Source organism: Rhamphochromis sp. 'chilingali' (genome assembly GCF_963969265.1).
Source record: "Rhamphochromis sp. 'chilingali' genome assembly, chromosome: 17".
Taxonomy (NCBI): Eukaryota; Metazoa; Chordata; class Actinopteri; order Cichliformes; family Cichlidae; genus Rhamphochromis; species Rhamphochromis sp. 'chilingali'.
In genome coordinates this window covers 11,593,560-11,620,786 of record NC_137944.1, presented here as the reverse complement: position 1 = coordinate 11,620,786, position 27,227 = coordinate 11,593,560, and the positions used below count along the sequence as shown (strand labels likewise).

Here is a 27,227-nt window from a genome sequence, read left to right as displayed (position 1 = left end):
AGCCTCGAGTAAATTAAGGACTATAAAGTTCTGATAACTTTCACTTGATGAAAGACCTTGGAATAATAACTAATGTCACCAATGTTTGTTTCTAATCTAGGCTTTTGCCAGCTTCTTGTGGTTCAAGCTTAGATATTTACCAGGCTGCAGTGTTGTCAGGTTGTGCTATCCCACATCGGCACTTGTGCTTGACAAATGTTGATCTGGAAATACACTGTGGGGTCAGGTCTTTTTCATAGCGACTTTGACTAAGACATGCTAACTACTTAGCTTGCTATGCTGACTGCCTGTTGGTTTTCAGAGTGTAGCTTGTTTTTGCTGAGATTAATTATTCATCATGTTGTTAAAGTTAGCACGTGGTAGATGGTTTTAAACAGCTGATTCATCAAACCACCTGCCAAGTATTTCTTTGAAACTCCCAACTCTTCTCAAACAATTTACAAGGTCCACTTCCACGACGCTTGTGTGAGCTTGATATTTACTTAATATCTCCAGCCATGAGGAAAATAAGCATAAGTGATGAGAGTACATAAAAATACTTGTTTCCTACATATAAAGCCAAATTAAATTCTAATATGACACAGACTTTGTACTGGAGAAATCAACACCAGCATAATGTTGCTTTTGAATATTAAGTTCTGTTTGGTTCAATGAATTGTCACTGGTTTTCTTTCAGCAAACAAACATGTACAAATTAATCACTATACTCTTATCTCTAGTATATGTGAAATAGCACACAACTGGCCTGGGCTTAATGTTAACCTTTTATTTAGTTATTTCATAAATTTGACCAAAGAACCAAGTTTTAGTTGTTTAGAGCTTTTGCTTCACCAACTATTCTTGCAGTGGCATGTGTTGACTCTTACAGAAAGGCAAGCAGAGACATTTGTGCTGTCTGTCTGTATGCTACATGGACATGTTCACCTTTCTGCACTCTTTTCTGGCTACCACTATAGTTAAATAAATATCTAGTAAATTATCTGTTACCAGGACAAATCATTGAAGCTGGTTTACTTGCTAATGCTAGCTGTGTTTCCATTTGAAGCGCAGGTCGTAACTTTCTTTAGTTCACAAAAAATAAGTTATCTTCATATCTCCACTCCTGAAAAGTTGTAGACTGCTCCCCCATTTCACTTTATTTCATTTTTTGGGGGTGTAAAGTGCTTTGAAAAATATTAGATTGTGCATTATGACAGTAAACATGAATGTAAGCACTAGTTTGTGGATGAACATCTTGAAGCCTTGCGTCTGGCTTCAAGGTTGTCACAGTCTTGTTTTATGCCCATATTTAGTTAAGAGGTTATCGGCTGATGCTAGCTAGCTTGATAGGCAACTGCACAGGTGAATCGGACAGATGTCTGCTGACATGTAAATAAAATACCCTTTGAAGCGTTCTTAATTAAATTATTAGGCAAAAATAAATGTAGCTTGCTGTGCAGTGAATACTATATACAGATCAAGTGAGTGAATCGCTTTTGAAGCCAGCCTTGTGTGGCCGCAGGAGGGACTGAACGAACGTTGCATCTCCACTGCATACGAAGGTTTGCATACAAAATCCTATAACATATTTGCAGTTCTTGTAAATTACAGCGATTCCATTTGTCTTTGTTGATCTGCTGCACTTTGCGTCATCCGTGCACATCTTTGTTACGTCTTTGTTACGTAAGCGCAGCTCAAGGCTCCATGCACACAATAACTAGCAGGCGAGGAGCTTTATCACAGTGATGTCTGATATGAAAGGAGAGAGATCGCATTACTTTGATAAGTTTCAAATTATGTCTATTTTTAGATTTGACACGGCAAGCACTGCTTACCTTGCTTGTCCCGTTGGAATGCCAATGAGGCGAGACACTGGTTGGGGTGGAAATGAGGCAGGTATAGGTTTGAATGAGGATCTCTAGGTGACCAGAATGAAATGAGGCGAGTCATTCCAGTCAATGTAAAAGGCAGAATGGCAGAAGAGAGCTGACACTTAAAACACAGAATAGAGGCTGATTGGCTCACAGAAGGTAGGATTGAAAATGATTAGACCAGATTGATGACGACAGAATGAAAAGTGATGCAAAGAATAGACTGGCAGGAATGCAGGCTGACACAGGAATAGATATCTTTCTTACTTAACTTGCCCATAAGCTTGAGTTTTACATTTTGACACTTGCCATCCGGTTTTCTATCTTTTAAGCTGGACATGGCCATATTTGGAGAAGACAGTAGAGCTAGGGAGTTACAAAGGAAAACATGTATTTCCCAACCAGTTGACAAAAACCTCCCTGACACTGCTAACACCAGCATATTGTTGCAGTTGTACTTTGAAAGGAAGTGGAAGACTTGTCAACAAAATAAAAGGAAAAATCTCTGAAAGCTGTAGTACAAATGTGAAAAGTGCTACACAAACTTTTTGTCCCCCTTTTTCAAGGTTTGCTACCACTTGGCTAGTAAGTGTTTGAAAACAAACATGAAAAAGTAGAGGCAACCGTAGCAATCTGCTAGCAACCAAAACAGTCAGAAGGAGTCTTTCGTGCAACACCTTCTTTACAAACGATTTCACCCAACCACATCCAGGAGCCTCTGCCTGACAGTTTCCCAAGCAACTGGTGGTTGTATGACATCCACTATGGCAGACAACTCTTGAGCGATGTGCTCATGAAATCAGCTCAATGCCAAAGAAAAATACTTCAGTTGCACCTGCTTTTTTAGTCAGCAGATGTCACCGTTTAGACGGGAACTTCAGGATCATACCTGAAACTTTCACCTTCGCTAGTCTGCAGCTCTGCAGCTGAATGTTAATGACAGAGTGCTTTTGCAACACCAGCGTTGTTTGTCCTCAGGAGTTTAAATAGTGATAGCAGAGCATTGCCACAAGATGGAAGTGCTGGGCTGATGTAGGCAGAATTATTGAGCTTGAGGATTTCACTCTAAATGTTCGTGCCACGGTGAAGGGATAGGATCAAGGTCATACAGCACAACAACGTATCATGACGAGGAGGCTTTTAATTTGCAACTTCTTTAAACAGATGCTGTCTGACGGGGCGCTTTTGATGGGACAGATATGCTCACACACACACACACACACACACACACACACACACACACCAATAAAAGTGTAAACAGTAACATTTAAAGAGAGATTCCTTAGTCCTGTTTTGAGACTCTGGTGATGGTCTCCATGACAACAGCATTCCTCTACACAAATGTCCTTTAATGTACGCATGCGCACATGCACGCACATGCACGTGCACGCATGTCGACTCCCCTTTGCATGTTTCTCTTTTTTCAGTTCCCTTCAACTGTCAGATCCTCAACTGTCTCCTGACTCTGACACACGCTTTCATCACGCTCATATTGAAATGTATCTAGGGCACGTTTGCCACTATGCTTTGCTGCTCACAGGTGAAGGCATGTTGCAGAGCATCATCCCTGTGCGTGACCTGAGTGAGATCTCATAGTTTTATGAGGGATGAGACGAGGAGCTCAGTGTACTCTACCAGCGCAGATGCACTGGGTGTGGTTGTGTTGGCGATGCATTAGGAGGCAGCACATCGTTCTGAGTGTTTTAGTGAAGATCGTTTTACACTCTGCAACAGGAAGCTTGCTGATATCATAAGCGCACTTCTCTCCTTTCTCCTTCCTCTGTATGCAGACACAATCTAACACACATATAGCATGAGCATTCATATTTCATATTTGGAAATTCCCAGTAAGTCCTCCTGCTCCTCAGAGCCAAATCGATTCCTCTTGTAGAAAAAGAAGGGATTGTAAATTCTTTGCCCAGCAGCTCTCCCGATCCACGCTCCCCCTCCCCTGACAGTAAATCTGCTTTTTTCTTTTATTGGAGCCTTTTTTTTATCTTCTTCTCTACACATCAGAAGGAGCAAGGGCTGGAGGGCTGTGCATGAACAGGGCTTCGCTCATGAGAAGTGCGCATTTTTTCTTCACCGAAATCTCACTTTCACCTGATGGGAGCACCGTGCTACGTGGTGATGGTGGTGATCATCATCACCATCTCTTTCTCTCCACACGCCTTCCTCTCTGACCTCCTTCTGAACAACTGCAATCGATCCACAGGCTCTGGGAATGGTGTCATTCCTATCTGGTGACAGCAGAGGTCATGACATCATCACTCCAAGACACATAACCTGCCAAATCGTCACTCGGTGTTCATTTTTAGGGTTAGACGGGGAGGTGGGAGGAGCCAGAAGGAAAGGGAGCACAGGGAACGAGGAAGAGGATGTTACAGGAAAAGATTGGACTCGACACAAGTGATTTAGTTTCCCCAGAATTCCCCATTATCCCTATTTCTGTAACTCATCTGTCTGGCTCAGCATTTGTATTTCCTCTAAGCGTAGTCGGAGTGATCTCATATCAAAACAAGCTTTGATCCTCTGACTATAGTTTTTATATTCGGTTTGTGTTTGTGTGTGTGTGTGGGATGAAGGGGAATTTCAAAGAGTGCCAGACAGAATATCTTCACCTGTCAAGATCGGCTGAATTATTAAGCATCCATATGCTGTTCTAAGCCCACACTCTTTCCTTTATTTCAGTATTTATTACTTATTCTGTGTTACTCATTCCCAGGCAGTAAATGCTACAGACCACCCTTCTCATCGGGCAGCTTTTGGTTTCTGTTTGCGTGTGAGGCTCGAAATGATGGAAATAAGTCTAATGTGGTGCTTGTGTGAATCCTCTGCTTTGGAGCACAGCGATCACAGTGGGAGGGGCACACACACATACACACACGATTCCACGCATACATACGTACACACCCACAAACTGAGGCTTGTCAGTGCTGAGTGTGTCTTCAGTGGCTGTGCTTGACTAGCAGTGGTGAACGGCAGATTTGAGTGGACATTTATGATTTATGGAGCTTTTTTTTGTTTGTCGCACAGGAATGGTGTCAGTGGGTCTTTAGCAAAGATAGTCCACACTGTGGCATGTGTGTGTGTGTCAGCAGGACTGAATCAGCAGGAATGATTTGAGCTTTATTGACTTTGACTCAGAGTGTATGCTCATGCTGGAGTAGAAAGGATTTAAGAGTAAGGATACAGATGTAATGTCACAGGAGGAAAACATGGTAGAGCCACTCTAGGGGCCAGAGGACTGCCCCCCTCTCTCAGAAAAAAAAAGAAAAAAAATGGGAAACGGTATCCAGAAGAAGAAGAAGACAGAAAAAAGCTCATCTTCCTCTCCATCCTCGTGCCTGAGTCCCAACAGGGAGAAACCTAAAGGCGTCTGGCTGTTTGGGCACGCGGACAAACTGACAACAGGTAAGGTTTTGTCATTTGCTTATTGTCATTTTAAAACTGAAGGAGGAGTTTGAGAAGAGATGAAGCTGACTTTTAGTTGTGGCTACTCATGCAAGGTTGTGCAAAGTAGTTCCCACAGTCAGCTTTTTATGTGCAGGGTGAATATTCCCATGCTGACTTCACCTTAGTCAGCTGCAAGGGTTCCTGCTTATTGCACCAGTGTGCACAGGAGGACTGTGTGTGGGTAAAGTTCTGTGTTTGTGTTGTGGAGATTTCTTTTCCTGCTGACAAATGATCAAGTTAACAGAGCGTTTTATTTTAGCGCTAACTTTACTCTTTTTGTTCCTCACTGCTCCTCTACCCCACCCTTCCATCCATCCTGAACCACCCTCAGTGTGTGTGTTATCTTTGGGCTGAGAGTGGGGGATTATTTTATGACTGTCTGACCGCTATACCTGCTGTGGAAAATAGAGCTTGGCCTGTCCCACACTGATCGTTGTCTCTGTTAACTGTCCCCAAAGCAAAAAAAAGGAAAAAAAACCCTGACAAACAGGTTCAGCCCTGACACAAACAGATAGATAGTCAGATAGCGCTCTGCTACTGAGATTTGTTTTTCCACCAGGGCGCCATGGCATAATCTTTTTATTTATTCCTCTGGAGTGGCTTTGTGTTTCATGCTTTCTTCCCTGAACCAGTCCTATTTTTATTCTGCTGTTTGTAATGGTGACTGATAAAATCTGATCACTTTAGCCTGTCTTCTTCTCTGTCTCTGTATTCTTCTTTTAAAGTTAAGAACAAACTAGATCTGGGGTTGTTAGGTTACAACACACATGGTTTTATTTTGACTAAGCCTGGGTTTCCTTCATAGACTGTATATAAAAGATGGGCACATCCACTGTGACATCACTGACTGGTGTCTGGCTCCACAATTTAGTCACCAATATGTTTATATTTTCAGACTATAAACATGGTTGTTTGTGCTGTTTAACATGGGAGTCTATGGGGGATGGAGTTGCTTTTGGAGCCTGTCTTTTTCATTATGGGGAGATTAAATTGTCAATGCTGACCTTGCAAGATCAGAAACTAAAAAAACACTTTATGAAGGCAGCTGGCTCACAGTCTCGTAGACATCCCACTCTCAACAAACCAAAGTGTCTTCATGCTTGTTGCTGTTAAAAATTTGAACAAACTGTGTGGTTTACTGTGTGCTTGCATACACGTCTGCGCTCAGGGTGGTCAGTGTCTTTGCGAGCATGCGTGGTTATCGTCTTCTGTTCTCCTGTTCTCATTCATGGGGGGGTTTATTCAGAAAGACTGTGAATGCATTCCTACATTCCTGCTGATTTACTTATGCATGAGCACTCATCCTGCACACAAACCCACAATTTTGAAGAGCAAGTCAAAGTGAAGCTTCTGAGGTGATTGTAGCTGCCCTTTGCAACACAAAGAGGCAAAATAAAAACAGCCTAGAGAGAAAGAGAAAGGGAAAGAGAGTGTTGTATTGCATACTGTTGAGCTCTGTGCTGTAAGTGTAAAAGGGAAACACACAGAAGATGAACTTGGTTAACTATGTTTCTGTCTCTGTGGTTCTGGGTACGTTGCAAACCGGAGCCCTGCCTCGCTTTCATCTAACACTTGAGAGCTTTATATCTGGGATTTTGGCACCCGACAGAGTGAGAAACGACTGGATGTCACACCTACACCACCTCACTTGTTCTGTATTTTTGATCAAGGTCATCAACTGGAATGTGGGATGTTTCCCAAGGCTGGTCAAACTCTGTTAAACATCTCAGACTACATAATGTGAGAAAAAGCATTTGCCGCTATCCTGAGTTCTTAGTTTTTTGCTTATTTTTCAAACTTACATGTTTCAGATTGTCAAAAAAATCTAATATGATAAATTAAATAATCCAAATAAATACAAAATGTAATTTGTAAATGATGAGTTCATTTATTGAAGGAAAAAAACTATCCAAATCTGCCTGGGCCTGTGGGAAACAGTAATTGCCTCATACTGTTAAATCATGAGTTAACTGTGACTAGCAACACCCAATCAGGAAAGGAGCAAATGCTTTGTCATGGCACAAGATAAATATATATGCACTGTCCTGCAGAGCCCTCAACCCCTTGAGCCAGCTCATCACCAAAACTGGATATAGATTTACGAGTCGAGTGACCATCAGCCACCTCCTGTATATGGATGACATCAAGCTGTACACCAGGAACAAACAAGGCATTGATTCACTGATCCACCTCACCGGGATGTGCAGCAAGGGCATAAGGATGTCACTCAGGCTGGATAGGTGTGGCTGAATGGTTGCAAAGAGAGGGAAGGTGATCCAGACTGAAGGGGTGGAGTTACAGGACAGCTCCAAGTACTAGCAAGCTGAAGGGTGGTAATAAGATTTGAGTTATCAATACAAATGCCATACTGGTCATCAGATTACTATGCTGGGATGATAAGCTGGCCACAGGAGGACATACATGTCACTGATGTCAGGACACCAAAACTCCTCAAAAGCGCCTACAAGAGGGCCTCAGGCAGCTGAAGACAGATGGTGATGAGGAATAGGAAGAGTGGGCCGATGGCGCGATATGGCAGCCTCGCTTTTGTCAGTCTGCCCCAGGGCAGCTGTGGCTACAACTGTAGCTTGTACCAGTGTTCCTCCACCAGTGCTTGAATGTGAGAGTGAATGAATAGTGGAACTGTAAAGTGCTTTGAGGGTCTCAAAAAGTGCTATATAAATGCAATTCATTATTATTATTATTATTATTATTATTAAACACACACACACAGCCCAGGAGTGTGAAACAGAGGTTTTATATACAGGAAGGATGGATGTAGCCACCACTGCATCGTGTACTGGTTAGTAAAGTCTCACGGTGAAGTCTTGACCTGAGGTAGGGAGGGATACTGGGAGGGACACCGCATAGTCACAGGGTAGTGACGAGTTAATTACGCACTTAAGTCATACCTTGTTCTTCCTGACTTGTTGGTTTTAACAGGAATTATAATTTACAAAATAAATGTAGTGTTCTTTCCACTGGATTTCTTTTTGCAACCAGAGGACCAAAATAAACCATGCTGGTTTGAGGCACTTTTGCTTTGGTTTCATTTTTCACTCCTATCATTTAAATACAGTCTGTGTTATTAAGTAATTCAATTATTTTTTTCTTGGCTTTATCGACCCTGACAGAACATATTACAAGAAAGCCGTTGTAGCAGATTTATGGCACATCCACTGTACATCCACTGATGTCAACTGTAGGGCAGTGGCTACAGTGGATTAGGTTAAATTATACACACACAAACACACACACTGACTGCTGATGGGCTTGCAGATGTTTCATATTACTTTCTAATAACTGTCCACTGTGCTGGAAGAACCTCACAGCTGGCTTTTATCACGGGGAAGTCTGAGTTCATCTTCGCTACGATGAGGTGTCAAATAACACATGGAACAAACTGGTATTACTGTAAATTTCAAATATCAGTACATATCCTTGAACCACACCACTCCTCTAAATCTTAGTTCGGCTTTCACTCCTCTGTTTGGTTATCTTCTTAACCTTGGACTCTTGGCGAGTTATTTATCTTAGCATTCAAAAGGACAGATATTTACCCTGGACTGGGCAAAACGGGAAAAGAATGTGGTGTTGTAGCTGATAAAGGCCAGAAAAGTGAAAGAACGCAGATGACAAAATTAGGGTGGGAGAATAGAAAGAAGGTTATACTGGTAGAGGATATAATTGGGACAGAAGAAGAGAGGAACACATCGTATAAATTCGTGACTAAGGCTGCCAGTGTATTTCCCTCCCATTCTTATTACAACTGTCTTGTGCGGGTAGTGATATTCCATATTCCATTATCCAGCCGGGTAAGGCTTGCCTAAGCCTTTTGATTTCTGTAAGCGGGGCTAAGATGCTTTCTTCCTGGTCCTCCTTTGAAGATCTCATTTACTGTGCGCCACTGTCAAAGTCACGGACTCCCTGCAGAGGAGCTTAGCAACACACAGTTGGATAAAGACTAGATGACTCTTCATCTCCGCTATCTATCCCTCCTCTATCCTTCTCCCCATCTGATCCTTCAGCACTGATCGGTTACATTGTGCTGATGTTTCTGTGTGCATCTCCTCTGGTTTACATGCAGCTAAGTGACACAGATCAGGTTATATTTATAGTTCACATCTATTCACTTCCTTTCAGTTTCTTTCCTGCTCTCTCAGAAGCTGCGTTTCCCACCTTATGAGAAAAAACAACGGGGAGAAACAGGCTGATATTGCCATTCTTAAATCTCTTTCCTCTTTACCTACAACTTTGTGTCTGCACGTCAGTACAGTTTGCAGAGACAGACAGACCCCTGTGTTTCATCGCGGTTTCTCACAGGTATTACCGCCTTTTAGTGTCTGCCCGTTTTAGCAGCACAGCTTCCCACCTGTAACATCATGTTTTAACTTGTTGCACAAAATGTCACAAAAGTGATGAAAGCGGATCGTTACCTCCTTCCTTTAGCCTGTCCTCCCATGCCCTTTAACCGTAGAAACGTTTGTTTTCTTGCCCTTGAGGAAGGGACAGTTTCGGCAACATACAATTGTGGCAAGTCTGAAATTTCTAGCCCTAGATGCCATTTCCAGAATAGTTTGAAGCAGGCATGCTAACTGATATAGAGCCAGTTTGCAAATGCTTTGCATGCAAAAAGAGAGAGGAAGTGCAGTTGGTTTTGATTTGTATCACTATTTAGTTAAGTTTGTGCAGTAAAACTGTTTGGCTGGAATTGAAATACACAATTTATTATACCAGTGTTCTCTGTAAAGGGGGACGAGCACACATTTTCTATGCACTCGCTCATTCTCAGGGCTGCTAGCTCTCTGTAAAATACAGTTGTAGGTCCCAACAATACCCTGCACAAATACTGACCACTGCAGTTACTTTTAGGGGAAGATCATCTCAAAATCTTACATGAAGTTGAGGCACATTCAAGTCATTGCTAACTGATTGATGCACTTCCTGATATTAGTATCAACGCTGGCTAGAGCTGATGTATATCACAGTTGAAAATCTTGTCTTGTGACTACATGTCACACTGTCTCTGAAGCAGAGAGTTGAATAACGAGCTTGTAGCAGAGAAAAATAACAAGATGTTTAAGAAAAACTAAACACAATTGTTGCAAATTGCATTAATAAAGTTTCACATGTCCTTAGATACACTCCTAATTCGTGAGATTCATAACTACTACTTAAAGTAAAGGACTGCACGTTACTGATGTAATAACACTCACTTCCAGAAGGGGGAGACAAAATTGGCTCTTAAATGCCGTCATTTCAGCCGTGCTAGCATTACTCTACTTAATTAGGTCAGATTCATTTGCAACTTTTTTTCCTAATCACTGCTACAGTCGTCTAGAATCCTGCATTAATAATAACTAAAATGGTGTGCATCGTGTCTAAGAAGGCCCTGCAGTAACAAACCCACAGAGAGTTTTCACACAGCTCTGCAGTTCTTCACTGCTTAGGGCCCGTTTTAGTTTTCTCATAATTGTCTAACCTGCAAAAGTGAGTTGAAATAACACAGTTTCCTGAGGCAGCGTCTGACCGTTTGTTGTTGTTGGGTGTCTTTTTTTCAAAAACTTGAAAAACACCGGCGTCGTGTTTCACGCGGTCCAAAAACACAACATTAAACAAATGCTTATGTTTAACTGTATCTACACCGAATATGCGAAATGGCAATTATTCCAACAACGAGTGGTGATTGAAGTAATGTATTAATGAGTAATTAATGTTGCTTTCATTTGGAGAAAGGGCAATACTTGTGTTATGGGGAAAAGCAGTGTTGACATTGTTGGTTAGAGCTGCATCTCTGGATTTTTGAGTATATTCTGAGTAACAATCCATCGGGTTGCTAAAAATCTTGTAGCTTCAGTGCAGCTGAGTGATCCCTCTGTCTCCAGTGCAGAAAGAGTTCATGCATTAAAACATAAATTCAGTCAAAGCGTCTTCGTCTGCACAGACAAATGCAACCCATGGTGTTTGTGGGAGAGACATCGTAACTCAGAGGTCCGTGTTTTTGCTTCAGACGTGATTGTAGAATTGATGGTTTAATGATCACCTTTTTAAAATAAGAACAAACTCATACTTTATGCTTTCCTTAAGCCTCGCTTTCTGACATCACTCTGTCCGATCTTTAATTCAAAGCTTGCGACAGTTTCATTAAAGCTGGTCCTGCCGAGCCAATAGATGAATTTTCAACTTCACCACAGTGGCTTTAATTCAAGTTAATCATCCGTGAAAGGGGCTCTTTCATATAGATTTGTCCTCTTATGTAGATAAAATAAATCTGGTTTGTAAGCTGCTACAATTGCTGCTGGTGAATGTTCTGTCCAGAGTTAGAGGACTAACATAGAAACTTGGAGTTATTTTGCAAAAGCATCGAGAAAATTTCACCAGCAGCTCAAACAAACTTAAATTTCTTCTCCTTATCCAGTTAAGTGTGGCCAAGCATTGATAATATAAATGCTGCTGATGTTGGACACATGTGAGACAGCATGTGAAAACTACTACATTAATATGCAAAAGGCCAGATGTCATTCATCTGTTTCTGTGTATTTTCTATGAATTTTTAACTAGAAGATGTCAAACTGTGTCCAGTCTTTGATTTATTGTGGTTTGCCTATGAGCCAAATAGATAAACATTCATTTGTAGCAACAAGAAAAAATGATTAAACCTTTGATAAAAACATAACAAGGTTTACAAGAACCGGTTATCACACGGCATCATCAAAAGTTGCCAGTCTCAATAAGAGCGATACATTGGCTAATTTGTGGTGTGTGTGGCTGCAGTGAGTGTGTCGGTTTCCCCCTGATAACTGAGAGTTTTACTGAATGAGCATTTTGAACAGAAGTGAGCTGTTTGTTTTTAATTTATCCATCAGAAATTGTCCGGTAAGCTAAAGTTTTTCAGGCATAGTTTTGAGAGATATTTGCAAACAGTGAAAAACACTGGAAATTTTGGAAAGGACAGTTCTTTGTGATTGTGTCATTGCTTGGCTGTTTATTGTGGACAGTCGGGATTCTGCGTCTGCATGCATCTCTTTTCCCGTGCTGTGCCACATATACAGAATGTTAGGATAAAAATGTGCTGTTTTTACCCCTCAGCTGTAAAAGGACATGTTGGCGGATGGGTGAGCGGTGAGGTCACTCATGTTTGTGAATGAAAGTAACTTGAGAATGAGGATAACTTCAGAACGATGTGGGATTTTGAAATTCATACCATAGATGCATCTACAAAAAATCTCAGACAACTTCGAATCTCAGTGACCTTGAACTCAAAGTCAAGGTCAGGTTTTCTGAAAATCTTTGAATGTGATAACTTGTGAAGGATTTTCAAATTTACACCATATACTTGCACCTATACTAGCAGGCTGACGGGAAGCACTGGCAGGTGCCAGCAGGGGTGCCACCAAGGGGGGACCGGCAGGAGGTAACTGCCCCCCCCAATACTTCCCTATGTTGATAATTTTAATAAATGCGAGCACGAGAGAGAGGAAGATACCCTACAATGAGCTGAAGCATTAGCTTATTCTTTATTGTTATTTATTGGGCTCCATCACTTTGCAAATTGGGCAACTTAAACAAGATGACATGTGTGAAATTGGTAAAATAAAAAATAATTATTTGTGGCTGTAACTAAAATGCGAGCACCATCGCTTCATGCTCGACTCTCGGGGTTCAGTAAAGCTCTCTTATTGCATGTTTATGGCGGCAGGATGGATGTTCACAATTAAATTTATTTCATTCACAACCAATTCAGTCTTCCTGTTTTTGATCAAATTTTCCCCCGTCTGGTCGCCCAATTAAAAAATAAATAAATTCTAGAAATGCCCCGGGTCAGGAGACCTTGGATTCATGCAGGCACAGGTGTTATACACTGAAGCAGAAGGCTGTGAGGTGGTGCCAGCTTCAGCCTCTTTTTCTACTCCAACATTTGGCAGCAGGTTTACTCAAACGCCTTTTCACACACATTTAAAAGTGTTTTCAGGCCGATTCAGTCCGAGCGGTTCTGACTTGTTTACGAAAGGGAGGCTTAGCTCATCGGCCGTGCATAATGGGATCTCGCAGAGGAAGAGTGATGAGCAAGAGAGAGTGTTTCTAAGACTTTAATGAAGGCTCACAGCTAGCAGAATGAGCTGTTGTTCTCAGTGGCTAGAAGTCACTCGCAGAAGTTAGTAGACACATGCTAGACTCATTCTCTGCACTGCTGGTACATTTACGTGTGTGTTTATCACATGTGTGTTGTAGTGTACGCTGAAAACAGGCTGCGTCTGTTCAAGCCTAATGCGAACGGTGTGATTCGGATGACGTGCACTTAAATGAAGATGTCCGCCCCCTCGTTGCACCTCACAGCCCTCTGTGCAGGATGTCAGCAGATCCTCTTATTTATTTATTTTTGCTCCATGTAAACTCTGCTTTTCACATTTAATGGTGGCAATACAAACAAGTTTATCTAAAGTATACCACAATGCCTTGGCATATTCCACAAGTGGACTTGAAACACAGCTATGACATTTTCCACAGCTTTGACAGCCTCTCTCACAGCAGCTACTGGCTAACTCTCATGCATTTATCCATCATAACAGACTGATGATCCATTTAGAGGAGAAAAACAAGGGGTGATTGTTTTGAAGAAAAAGAACTCCTTTAACTTCTCGAGGAAAATAAGTGCCTAAAATTATAGAAATGGCATTTTGGTTAAATAGGAAAAAAAGAAAAGAAATGCAGACATAGCTTTTGTCAACCGATGAGTCAAGCCAGAGTTTGACATTTACATTTTGTGGCATTGCTGTCATTGAGAAAAAAGGTCGAAGAGGTTGGGAGTTTGAACAGCTGCTAAACGTCAAGCAGTTTACTCTTTATCTCGGCTGAAGTTTTATTGTGAAATTTCAGACAGGATCCTTATCTGAGACAGCGGTCACGTTATCCTGTGAGCTTTCATTTTGCAAGCGAATTTTGGGAACGTTCCGAGGAAAATGATAAGCATGAACATGAAACACGGGCTGTGACAAAAATCAGTTTTCTTTGTAAAGCTTACAAATTCAGATAAAGGAAAACGAAAAGAATTATGCATCAGAAACCTGCATAACTGTGGCCATACCATTGTGCAGGAAGATGGTGGGCTGCCCCCTACAGGTGGATAGCGAGTTAAGTTGTAAAGCGCTATACAAATACAGACCATTTACCATTTACCAAGTTAACCACTTAAATTGATTTCTGGTGTCTTCGGGCAAACCCTGCAGATTTGGACCTTGGTTTTACTTTTTTGTTTTGTATTTTTGCTGATCTATTTCATTTGCAATCACATTTTACTGTACTTTGCTGCATTTGGGTAGGTTTAGCCATTAACAATTGCTTGGTTAGTGTCCGGAAAAGGTCATGCTTTGGGTTAAAATGCACCCATTCACAACAGCAAACCCCACACTGAAAAATTATGATCCAGCCCTGCTCAGAGATGAGTCCTGACTCCTCACCATTACAGGTGCATGGGCTCAAACAATCTGCCTCACCTGTTTCCGTTTTCATATCCAGCTGTTTCTTTCAGGTACATTAGACGTAATAACTCGGTTTCACAACACACGAAACTCTCATTTTATGTTTAGTTCAAAATGAACTGAATTTTGATCTAAACAAAAAAGTGAGATGCCACTTGTAACAGTGGAAGAATTTTCCAAGGTTTTAGCTTCTGTGCAGTTGTGGTTTTGTCGGTCCATTGGCATCCACCTCTGTGTGACTGCACACTGGGCATTATTATTGCAGTATGCTTTACACTTGCACCCTTTTGTCTTCTCCCATGGCAGATTTCTCTGGAGGCCCACATTGCTCTGCAGGAGTCCGGGGTACCCCTGCACTCCCTCCCACACACCAGTTGGAACGAGATAGATTTATTATCTTGTTTGGAGTTTGTAGATGAATGTGGCAAATAGCGGGTCAACTGTGAGTGTGCTGTGAAACATCCATATGTGTTTATAGAGCTTTCAGTCTGGCTCACAAAAAGCTTTTAAATGGAAGCGACAGGCAGCACAAACAGCTCACGACTCCTTCAAGAAATATATGCACAATCCCCTTATCTGGTTAAGAGAGACAGAGAAGAGACAGAGGGGGGAAAGAGGGATAATTACAAAAAGAGTGACGCTTTCTATTTTTAAGCACAGTGGCTGGTGTGGCTCCTAAGTTTGGCTCTGTGTTTGTGTGTGAGTCCATTCACCTCGGCTGAGGTTTACACCTGCTTCAGGTCGGGATTAGGAAAAGCAACAAATACAGGATTTATCTCCGGTAAATAGGCACCGGTGGGTTAAGACGACACATGAGCTAACAAGGCATTGCATTAATTTAATTGTGCTTAAGCTAAGTGCAGAGAGGGTCTAAATGAACCAATTTTACATTTCAGAACCTGTATCAGTATTTGTTTGAGATCTCACCTTTATTACATGTTTTTTTGTGTATTGTTGGCCCCTGAGTCCTAATTTGTTAAGTGATTAGTGCTGGTAAAGCACCTGTAAATATTCTATTACTGGCACTCACTAAACCTTCACTACAATATTTCAACTATGAGTAAAAATGTTGTTTTTCACATAAAACCTATTTACCTACTAAAATCTTGACGTGCAATGGCTAAACAGTAGCACACTATAGAGTTTGCATTTTAAAGCACCAGCATTAGAGTCTTTCCAGCAATGATCACTGGTTGTACTTCAAGTTATCCGTGTTTGATTAAGTTTGGTTAAGTGTAAAGTTACCAGCTAATTCCATCGAGACTGGTTAGTAACCTCCAACCATAAGCTGCCATAAGATCAACACAGACATAGATACCTACCAATTAGCGCTAAATTACAGACTAATAAAATACTAGAATTTCATGTACAAAAACCAAAATCCAAACTTCTATGGCAGGCAGAACCACACAACAAGGCATTATTTATCAGATAATTCCTTTAAAAATGCTTGAATAGGTACCAACATCACCAAAATAATGATAGCTAGCAAACCTAGCTGATAGCTAGCAAACCTAGCTATCAGTTAGTGCTGCCTGTGTTGGTACACATGCTAGCTTTTAGTCTTAGCAAAATCCAAATGTTACAGAAAAAAAAAATCACCCACCTCTTCTTCGTAGAGCGCTAAATCATTGTTTTTCTGTTTTTCTGTAAGTTAGTTGTTAAACTACCTCATATCGCTGAGTCACCAGTGATGCTGACAAATGGGAGTTTTTGCCTGCCTGGCATAAAATCTGGGCTCATTATTGATGTTTGTGCCTAACCAAATAACCTGTAGTTAAATGATCTAGAAACTGTCATACTCTTTCAATGACATAATTTTGACCACAACTCTTCAGATCCTTGTTTGCTTCAGTGTTTCCTTTGCCCTTCTCATCCTCCTCACCACATCTATTCAACCCACTGTCTTCCTTTCATGTTCCCTCTTCAGCTCACCACCTCTGTTTCTCACCCAGAGGAAATCAGAAATGTGGGTGATTCATGGGTAGCGACATTTACCGTACACAGTGATTTATGTCCTCTCCATATCCTCCTGCCCTCTTCCCATTTCCTCCGCCCCTCTCTACCTTCCTTTAGTCCTATTTTCTTTCTTCTGCTGTCATCTTCGCACAATCGCCATGATTTTTTTAGTACAGGTTTTCGTTTTTGTCTGTTTGCATTTTTTTTCGTACTCTCTGAATGTCAAATGTAATCAGATAAATAAAGTGATAAATGAGCATAATATAACAATGCAATGTTTCCAGACACATTATCACAACATACATGAAATATTCCAATAGATATGTGTGTAAGGGCTGTCGGGCTAGCCTTCATCTCTCCTTCGCCCTGGTAAATACTGCACAACTAAAAGCTGAGGGGAGCTCATAACTCAAGTCCACTACAACAACCACTGAATACAAATCAGGAGTGTAGCAGCCAGCTTGAATAATGACACCTGTGTGTGTGTGTGCTCCTGTGTTGGGGTGATTGGAGGTTTATTGCTGGTCACACTTTAACCCTCTCTTCCTGTACTGTGGCAGCTTCATTTGTGTGTACAGGGATGGAAAGATCAACCTTAGAAGACTCAATCGACTGCAAACCTTACACTTTCTATCTGCTGATAATCACTAAACGCTGAATCATAAGACAAGGCAGGTGTCATCTAAAGTCCTGATTGTGTTACTCTGTGGTATAGAGTTCAGTTTTTGTCCACAGACTATTTATTGAAAAAATACAGATCCACTGGCTGGATGCTGTGCTCTATGTAGTTTATATGTCACACACCACTGTGCTGCTGTAAATATTTACTACTTCAGCAAACGTATGTTTATCTGACTGAAAATAGACTCCAACGAAAGCTCTGTTTACTCCAGCTTGATTATCTCTGCTACAATCTACTGCTAAAACATGAATGTTTTGTATCTGTACCTCAAAGGGAGCCTATCATGATCATTTTGAGCCTCATGTTCTTGTTGTTGTTCTCTGCTAGCATAGCTTTGTGTCATTCACATTTCAGAGTCATCCTTATTTATCCTGGACTGGACTTTGGAGCGGCTCCTTAGTTAATTCACTGTCTAAAACAATCCATTTTTAAGTCCATTGCTCCACCCTTTGAGCTAGCTGTCTTCTAATTGGTTACTTTTTGTTAAACAGAAGTTTTGAACAGAAAGTGGGTGGGGCTTCTGTGCTGACATCATACAGAGCCATGAGTGCAAAAAAATGCCCGAAAGAAAGCATTTAGAGACTCAGATCTGACTAAAAGCACTTACTTATCGTACATTGAGCCTGGTCCTGCAGGAGGTTTCTTCCTGTTAAAAAGGATTTTTCTTCCTTCCCACTTTCACCAAGTCCTTGCTCATAGGGGGTCCTCTGATTACTGGGATTATCTTTCTAATATTGGAAGGTCTTAACGTTACAATGTAAAGTGCCTTGTAAAGCCACACACAACCAGTGGAAAACATTACTTCTACATGCCACTGTCACCTGGTGTCCCCCCCTCTTTTTTTCTAATGAGCCCAGTGTTAATGTAGTGAACCATACACCCAGTAATAAACAAAAGCACTTTTGAAACCCAGCCAGGCATGAAGTGGAAACCCTGTACCTCGTTGTGGTCCAGTGGCCCATGTGCTCACCTGATACGGATTTTGAGGTTGTGACAAAAGCAATACAGCTATCACTTCTTAGTCTCTTCTCCTCATTTCTGCGGTGTGCAGCAAATGAGAGGGTGAGCCGAGGATGTGTGATGAACCACTATGAAAATATAAAATTTTCCATCAAGGGTATTTATTTCTGTGTGTGTTAGCATCCATGGTTGGGCTTGGTCAGCTCACTGGGAGTCATATTTTATATTCAGCTGCTTTTCTTTTGCCACTATCAATGCAAAGTGGCCATGTGTATCTGCTGTAAACATCCTCATCGAATGACCTGCTTTTTTTGCAGTCTCATACTTGCAGTCCAAGCAGAATCAGAGCTGATATAGCACTCTCTAGTGGAGCAAGACGCTATATGGGTGTGTTACATGTTTACCAGAAACCATAAAAAGCTTATGTCTGTGTGCTGCTCTGAGAGATAAGGTAGCTGTGTATAGTAACATTGTTATGCTTGCAGCTTGTAAAGTAGGTCAGTTTCGAAGTTTTTAATAATGTATTGTCTGTTTTGTTTATTTTCATATTTGAAGTGATTTTTTTTATTACAAACGGGCAACTTTGGATAAAGAGTAGAGTTAATTAATCTCATTAGTTTGGATTTAAAGATGCTCTACAGTTGTAATACACATGCATTTCATTTAATTGTGATTAGGGCTAATCTATCTGCTCAGATTATAGACTTTACACACAATATCTATGAAAATAGAGGCTCTAATGATAGTTTGGGAATTGAAGGAGTCAGTATTTATTATTTATTTTGTTCCCAACCTAAAACCCTGTGTAGTTTGAAAGCCTTGTCCACTTCTAGGATAAAAAAGAAAATAATATTGGCCAGGACTAGAACTAATAATTGTTTTCCTCTTAAATAATCAGTTGTTACATCACTAAACAAAGCTGCTAATGTAGCAGCTAACTGCCCAACTTAGTTTCCTTCCCTGATAATGTTATCAGTAGTTAAATGTTATTTAAAGACATATTGTAATTCAGTGTTTCTGCCACTTTGGAGTTTGTGTTGGAATTGTTTGTTGATGTTAGTGGTCAGTACTGTTTCTAAGCTCACTGATTAATATTATTCATTTCCAATTTAAATTAACAATGTATTCATGTATTTTGTGTTAAATACATAAAAAAGCTGAATCAACTTTTTGGGATTTCTTTACCTGAATGATTGAGCATGCATCAAGACACATGAAAAATGCTTCACGTGGTTACACAGAGAAACTTTGAATGTGTGGTTTTATTTGATCAGCAGTCAAACATCTGTAAATAACAACCCTATAGGAAGGTTTATTATGACAAATGAGTGTGAGAAGAGATCTTAAAAACCATAAAATATTGAATTTAAATATATGAGTTTTAAAAAAATGGGATGTTCAAATAAACAAATAGACATTTTTCTTCCAAACTCCACACACTTTACCTTTTCAGCAGATCACACACCTGGCTGGAGCTCTGATACAAGATGTAAATCAGAAGGCTAAAGGAAAATAACATCCCAAGTCATTATCGTTATTTTAAATGTGACTGTTGCTAATGAAGCATGGGCTGTATTTTTGTGCCTGTGACCTTTTAACAAGCAGGTTTTGTTGGCTGTCTGAGCTCTGATTATTCTTTCACAGACTATTTGACCTGCAAACAAGCCCAACAGTCTGGCACTGGTGATTTATGATATTATCTTTAGACTCACAAAGACAAGGCTGTAAAACAACCTCTGATTGTCCCCTAAAAGGCACACCAGTTGATTTAAAAGTGCTGAAGGAAATAGGCTACGTAGCACTTTACAAGTAAATATTTGGCTTTTTTTCCCCATCTTTTGACCTGACACCTTGAACTGATTTGGAAACCTGCGTTAGAAAGGCTTTAGTGTCCGTTAGTTTCTGTTTTGTTTAGCTTATGCAGTGGAATGGTTTGTTGTGTGTACTAAAGGCCCTCGCTCCCCTCTGCCCTCTCCACCAGGACCAGATGGTGTCTCTTTAGGCATTCTAATGAATATTGATATGAGGGGTCTTAGTTAACAAGAGGGGGGAGGGTGCATATGTTGGGCCAGGGACCCCCAAAACTGGCATGTAGTAAAGGTCTGTGGTGAGGGGAGTGGGTGTGCAGGGGATTTATATCTGAAGAAAAGGAACGTTTGCGACTTGCAACAAAGCTCCTTTCTCATGCCCGTAAGCTCTCTCTTGTCTCATATTGGTAAGATATTAATATGGATTAGACAGTGATGAGACTGAATTAGTTGCCTGGCGATGTCATCCAGACACTTGAAGATGAGATGCAGAGCAAAGATGTGGTGCAAAGTGTGATATGGCATAAATGGGTAAGACAGAGAGATGACAAAGGTGAGGCAAGTGGGAGCACGAGGTGAGGAGATGGACAGGTTAATCTGGTGGCAGAGTTAATCCTCTGGCACGGCTCCCAGGTCTAAAGCTCCTGAATGCCTCTGTATATTCCAGCCTGGGCTCACCACACTGAGGTTGAACCACTGCCAGCACCCCGGGCTGGGCAGTCTGACCCTGGGGCACTGGGGTGCAGATTTCTTTACGGGAGAAGCTCCACTTTTATTTTACCAGTGCCAGGATTCCTGTATGTGGAGGGATAGCAAGTGAATGATTGAAGGTAATTGCATTACTACCCTCCAGCTGGTGCAAGCCAGCTGTAGCCCCCTGCTGTGACCCTGTTATTGTAGAAAAACCCCCATTCAGGGGGCAAGAGAATCAAAGTGCTGCATCTTCACCAGCAGGAAAGCAATCCCGGGATGCAGTACTGATCGTTTGTTTGGCACCGAATCCACATTAACTGAGTTGTCCTGAAGCCGTGTTATATTTCATACCCTCTGCAGTTTGTCAGGAAACATTAGCAGGAACTCATCCGCAGACAGATGATGAACTGAGGCGCTGTCAGCTATTTATAACTCAAATTAGACCTTTGTTAGATATAAGGCTAAAGGGGCAGGCAGGAAGAAGGAAGAACTATAGAAAGATGTAAAGGAGTTGAGATTGGCAGAGACAGGCAGGGGAGTGAGGGTACTGGGAAAAAAGTGATGGAGGGAGACATAAGAGAATAAAACTGGAACGGCATAGCTTTTCATCGTGAGGACACAACCTTTACTGTCAAATGCAGCCCCTGTAGCCCTTAGATAATGAGACACAGTGTCAGACACATGCATACTGCTGAAGGCTTCCAGTAGGGATGTAGAAGCTCCACAACTTCAGATTATATCAGTGACCAAGCGGGTAGTTTTAGAATCTATGGTAGAATATGCAGAAATTAGCTCTCTTATATTGGAACATTTTTCATGGGTAGCTTTGTTTTAATTAGCATAAGGAAGCTTTAACTGGGTTTGCACTGGTGGAGTGTGTGCACAAAGCTCCACACGTGTCTGTCTATACTGAGTGAAGTGGGGGGCTGGTCGCCTCCTGAAAGCCAAACTTTGACAGCCGTCTTGCTGGCGGGAGGGGTTCATCATTTGACAATGGGGAGGGAATAGCAATGGAGGGAGCCTGTGTGAGCAAAACAGACACGAGAGAGAAAGAGCAGCGGGGGAAGGGAGGAGGGTATCAGACTCGGGGATAAGGCAGCTGGGCTGAAAGCAGATCTCATTGTGCGCTTGTCCTTCCCAAGTCCCTCCAAGTCTCTGCAGAAGCACCTGCGATCATTGCTGTCGAGCTCTGCCTCCTCAGTCGAGGCATGCGGATCTCAATCGCAGGTCAAATTGACAGAAGGACGACTTGTTAGACTCTGTTTTGCTTTGCTCTGGCGTTTTGAGTGTGGGTTTTGTTATGGCACTGGTGTAGGCATGGTTGTTTACTTGAGGAAGAGCATCCACTCTCTGCTGTCCATCTTCAAGAAAAAGGGTGAGTGCCGACTCACGTGGAGGCTGCAGTAAATCTCTTTAACTTTGCTGTGATTGATTGTTTAACCAAGCTTTTTATCATACTAAATATACCTTAAAAGCAAGTACTGTTTTTTCATTTTAACTGACATCTACCTCAACAGTTCACAAACACACCGATGTGTAAGAATTAGTGTTGAAGGTAATTTGGAGGTCCTGTCTAATGAGATAAAGCTCTTTGCTGACTTTTTGGGGGGGAATCGTATTAATCAACCCAAATCCCTAAACCTCCTGCAGGGGTCTGGCAGAGTATCAGGGAGGGCTGCTTCTTCGGTTATTTGTTGCTACTGGTTAAAGTGTTACATATTTGAGTAATTGTCATGAGATGCTCACAGTTGTCAAGTGGAAGTTTATAGACTAAACTGAGTGTAGTCCATCCTAACTGGGAACCAGTGGGAGCGATAAAGGAAGGAAAAGGAACAACTCACGCTGACCCTTGCTCAGCTAAGATTTTAGCCAATTTGCATGACTGATTTCCCATGGAAATGACTTCCCAGTTCATACACAGTTGTGCAGATTTTCATGAATTTGTGGTTCAGAATCCTAGATGTAGCACTGTGATGTAGCTGCCATCACTGTGGTTAACACAAGAAGGCAAGAAGCCCCAATTTTATCCCACATGCCAAAGACATGAATGTTTGGTCAGTTGATTCTACGTTAGCTAAAGGTTTGTATTATTGCTTTTCTCTCTTTTTGTTTGCCTTGTGATGGACTGGCAACCTGTCCAGGGTGCCTCTTACCCAGTGTCAGCTGGGATCAGCTCCTTAGCTGTCATTTGACGTCGTGCAAAGCAGTCCTGCAGAGAGACAGAGCTTGGTCCAGTTCCCACACAGGAGTCCTGTTTTTGTAATAGTCTGTTTATTTGATCAGTAAGAGGTATGTGTGTTGTAGTTAATATTTCAGCAGGGTTTCTTGCAGCATCCTTGCATGAGGACAGATTATCGGCAGTAATCCCTGCGGGGTTTACAAGGAAGCAAGATACTGCAGGAGATTAGCCAGGCCATAGTTTACTGCCGAGGGCCTGGCCAGACTGGGATGTCTGCACGCCAAACTTGGATGAGGAGACTTAATAAGTGCGCTGCATTAAAGGTGCGCTGACAAACGCACATTCTTATCAGGTGGAAGTGAAGCAAGTTCTCTGTCAAGTTGATAAATGTCTGTATTTATGCTAACACCACTGCTTTCATTGGGATAGTGCAAAGAGTTGATGTCTCACTATTGTTTTAATTCTGAATAATTCTGGATAAATGCTGTTGCCAAAATTAGTAGTTCTGATGTTACAATATGTGTGAATAAAGGTTCTGTCACACAATAGGGTTCCAAAACAAATTGATATAAACTCGATATAACTCCAGTTCTGTGAGTGTGTTGCCCCTGCTCTAACAGGCATAAACCGGTGGTTTTGTGTCTTTGTTGTTAGCTGTGCCATCCCATTGACCTTGCCCTTGAGCAGGACAGTGATGGGTAGACATCACAGTTGTTGCAAGACATGGTTGGAGTGCAAAAATCGTTTTTTATAATATACCTGGACGTTTCAGTGCACGTTACAAAATTAAGACCATTCTTTTTGGTGAATTTCAGGCATTTAAAGGTATAAAATACCAAATAGATTTGACCTTTACTATTTTTTCTTATTATATCAACAGCTGGTCCCAAGGTGAATGAAGACCAGAAGAGGTTGACAGTCCATTATACAGCCTCGCAGCACTACCAGGAGAATGTTTTCATTGAGGGCAGCAGGCCTCAGTACTTGGAAGACCTGCACACTGAAGCTCAAGAGGGACTCAAGATACAACAGCAGGAAGGTAAGGCACATTCATTTGATTCTTCATATCAATATGACATAACATAACATTTTGTTAGGTCTTAAACTGAAGATTTTTGTATATCCCACTTTATTTAAAAAAAAAAAAAAAAAATCTATGGTTACATAAATGATTGCATGTCTATATAAGAGTGATTGTATATGGAGCTTCAGTTTTTTCAAACTTGTCTGTTTTGATCTCTCAGAACACAAGAATGGAGGGAACTTTCCTGACAGTGAAAGCATTGCTGTAAGTGCCCTAAAAGCTCTGTGGATCATTTTACTCGTTATTCCTCAAAGCAAAGACAGCTACCTAACTACACACCTCTATGTGTGTCGGTGTGTGTGTATCCCTGCAGTCCACAGACACTCTTCATCCGGAGGATATCAACTCCAAGGATGGAGATGCATCTCCAGAGTCAAGAGCCAACTCTGGGAATACTGATAGCACAGTAACCTTTGCTGCGATGACTAGACCTGCACTTACCCGCCAAGGCAAGAAACAGCTCTGCTTGTGTGTGTAGAACTTGGAAAGGAGGGATATGTATTGCCTTCATCTTAGAGGAATAGGAGCTAATCATAGTGCCCATGAGAGCAGTTTGAACTTTGTTCCTGAATTTACTGCTTTATGGTGAATCATAGGTGGGTACTTATTTAGCATGCACGTCTCATTCCAGCTACTTGGTGCCTCTGCAGTTATGGTGTGAAATCAAAGGAGGAGGAACTCGATACACAGACACACACTCATACTAACATACTCTTATGCACAGCTGAAGATTTTTTTTCTGTAACTCAAAGAGTTCTAAACATCTAAAGACATCACAGCAGCTCTACACATCACAACTGAAGGGGAAAGCGTGCCATTCTGTGTGTGCATGCAGGGAGTCTAATTGGTATTCAGATCATATATTTACAAAAAAAAAAACTTAATTATCAAGAAAAGAAAAGTGCCTAATATATTTTACTTTATATATAATATATTTCACTGCTCCCAGTATTTAAGCACTGTTCTTACTGGCCACTTTTTTGGGTGCACCTGTTCAACTGCTTGTTAAAGTAAGTATCTAATCAACCAATCATATGACAGCATTCCATGTAGGCATGTAGACATGGTCAATATGATCTTCTGAAGTTCAAGTCTCAATCTCTGCTGCCATATTAGGATTAGGAAGGTCAGAATTTGGCATAAATAACATGGAAAGCGTGGTTCAGGTTGGTGGCAGTGGTATAATGGCGTGTTGGATATTTTCTTGCCACACATTCTTGCCCCCTAAGTTCCAAATGATCATTGTTTAAGTACCACAGCCTCGCTGATTATTGTTGCTGACCATGTCCATTCCTTTATGACCACAATGTGCACTTCTTCCAACAACTGGAGGTTGAAATTCCATGTCACAAATCATTTAAAATGGATTTCCTTAATATAAAATTGAGTTCATTGTACTCAAATAGCCTCTAAAGTGACCAGATTTCAATACAGTAGAGCACCTCTGGGATATGATGAAGTGGGAGATTTGCATCATGGCACATCTGCAGCAACTACATGATGCTATCATTTCAATACTGAGCAAAATCTTTGTTTCTAGCACTTTGTTAAATCTGTGAATTAAGGCAGTTCTGAAGGCAAAAGATGTAACTATTAAAGTGTCCAATGAGTGTACAACTTTTTTTAGTCATGCCAGCAATCTGGCCCTAAGATTGATCATCTCCCTTAAATATGTCAGTACATACTGGAAACATTACCATTAATCCTATATAGATATCCATGGCGCCTACATATGTTGTTGAAACACTGACCTTTCCTTGAGTGCCATCATAAAATGTGCATACATATTTAGAATAAGCTGCTGAAACTGGCTGCCAGCTCGGAATATTTAGGCATTAAGTATTTTTCTTAAATTTGTTTTTATTTTTCCAGAATCTGTTATGTATTACTTGAAAAACTAATGACATTTCCATCCATTTTATTCATACTGTTTGGTACTAATTGTCACTCTAATGGGCTACACCAAAAAGTAGAAGATTTTTAACCGCATACTTGCATCCCATTACTATGCTAGGATAATCATTATAGGCATGCTAGCATGTTGGTGGTAACATCTAGCTTAGGTAGAGCCTTAAAGAGCTGCAAATATAAGAGTAGATTCTTAGGAAGGATTAGCATAAACTTGCTCCTTCTCCCTGGTTGTGGGAATACCTGAAATTTGCTGCCACATTTGTCATAATGACCATAATTAATCACTATAAAGGACAGTCAACAGAATTTCAATTAGCAGTTAGCATGAACATGAGATGGGGCTTTGGCAGTTCTACAGCACAACCTGCAAAGCAAAGAATTCACAATTCAGTTTTTAATGTGCGGCGAAAAATCAGACCAGAATATTGAAGCCTGAAATGTGCACATGTGAAAGTTTTGTTTTTTTACTTACAGGTTCTACATTCAAGCCCCTGAATCCAATCAAAAGACAAGATAAGAGCAGGAAGAAGACCAGGAGAACCACCATCATGGGTATTCCCAACCAGGTCCAGAAAGAACTTGGTACGCTCAAAGTATTGTTCTTTGTTGATGATGAACTAAAACTATATTACCATGTTACTAATGGTGCTAACAGTGATATACCTTTTTCACAGGCCTAAACAGAAACTCCACCTTTCAGCCGCTTGTTTCTACTGAGGTCTCTGTCAACACACAGATCAGTAACAGCCAATCATCAGGTGTCATCACCATTTCTACAGATGATGGGACTCCAGTCGCAAATAAGTTGGGAGCAAGGGTACATGTTTCAGAGCTGGAGGTAAAGAGTTATTCAGAAAGAACCTATTCATTGTAAATAGCTTTGATATATGTTATAAGTTTAATATGCCTTTTATATTTCAAGAATGGTCCACTCCACTCCACTCTAAGCAGGCATTCAGAGGTGAAGAGCTGGTGAGGAAGCATCTCCAGGACCACCAGGACTTTGGTTCCCAGCTCTTTCCCACCTCCAACCTAAGACCCAAGTCTCTTGCAGTACCTGGCATGACAACATCCACCTCTTTATCTCCTTCAATGTTTAATTTCCTCCAGGAACCCCAGGTAGGAATTAAATCAAGCTGTTAGATAAGAAAACTGTCTTTAAATTA

At 41.2% G+C, this 27,227-nt stretch overlaps 1 protein-coding gene across 3 annotated transcripts in view; it reads left to right on the top strand.

Moving 5' to 3' along the window:
- Positions 1 to 27,227, top strand: part of nhsl3 (NHS like 3) — a 39,548-nt gene that overhangs the window by 6,987 nt on the left and 5,334 nt on the right. The window contains exons 1-7 of one of the 3 annotated variants that reach the window (XM_080862607.1): positions 4,774 to 5,264; positions 23,947 to 24,105; positions 24,311 to 24,354; positions 24,464 to 24,599; positions 26,536 to 26,643; positions 26,736 to 26,899; positions 27,010 to 27,180. In XM_080862607.1, coding sequence (XP_080718733.1) covers positions 5,132 to 5,264; positions 23,947 to 24,105; positions 24,311 to 24,354; positions 24,464 to 24,599; positions 26,536 to 26,643; positions 26,736 to 26,899; positions 27,010 to 27,180 — 915 coding nt within the window. In that variant the 5' untranslated portion in view covers positions 4,774 to 5,131. Of the gene's footprint in view, positions 1 to 4,773; positions 5,265 to 23,946; positions 24,106 to 24,310; positions 24,355 to 24,463; positions 24,600 to 26,535; positions 26,644 to 26,735; positions 26,900 to 27,009; positions 27,181 to 27,227 lie in introns of those variants that run through there. The other 2 variants (XM_080862606.1, XM_080862605.1) reach the window with 2 other exon arrangements.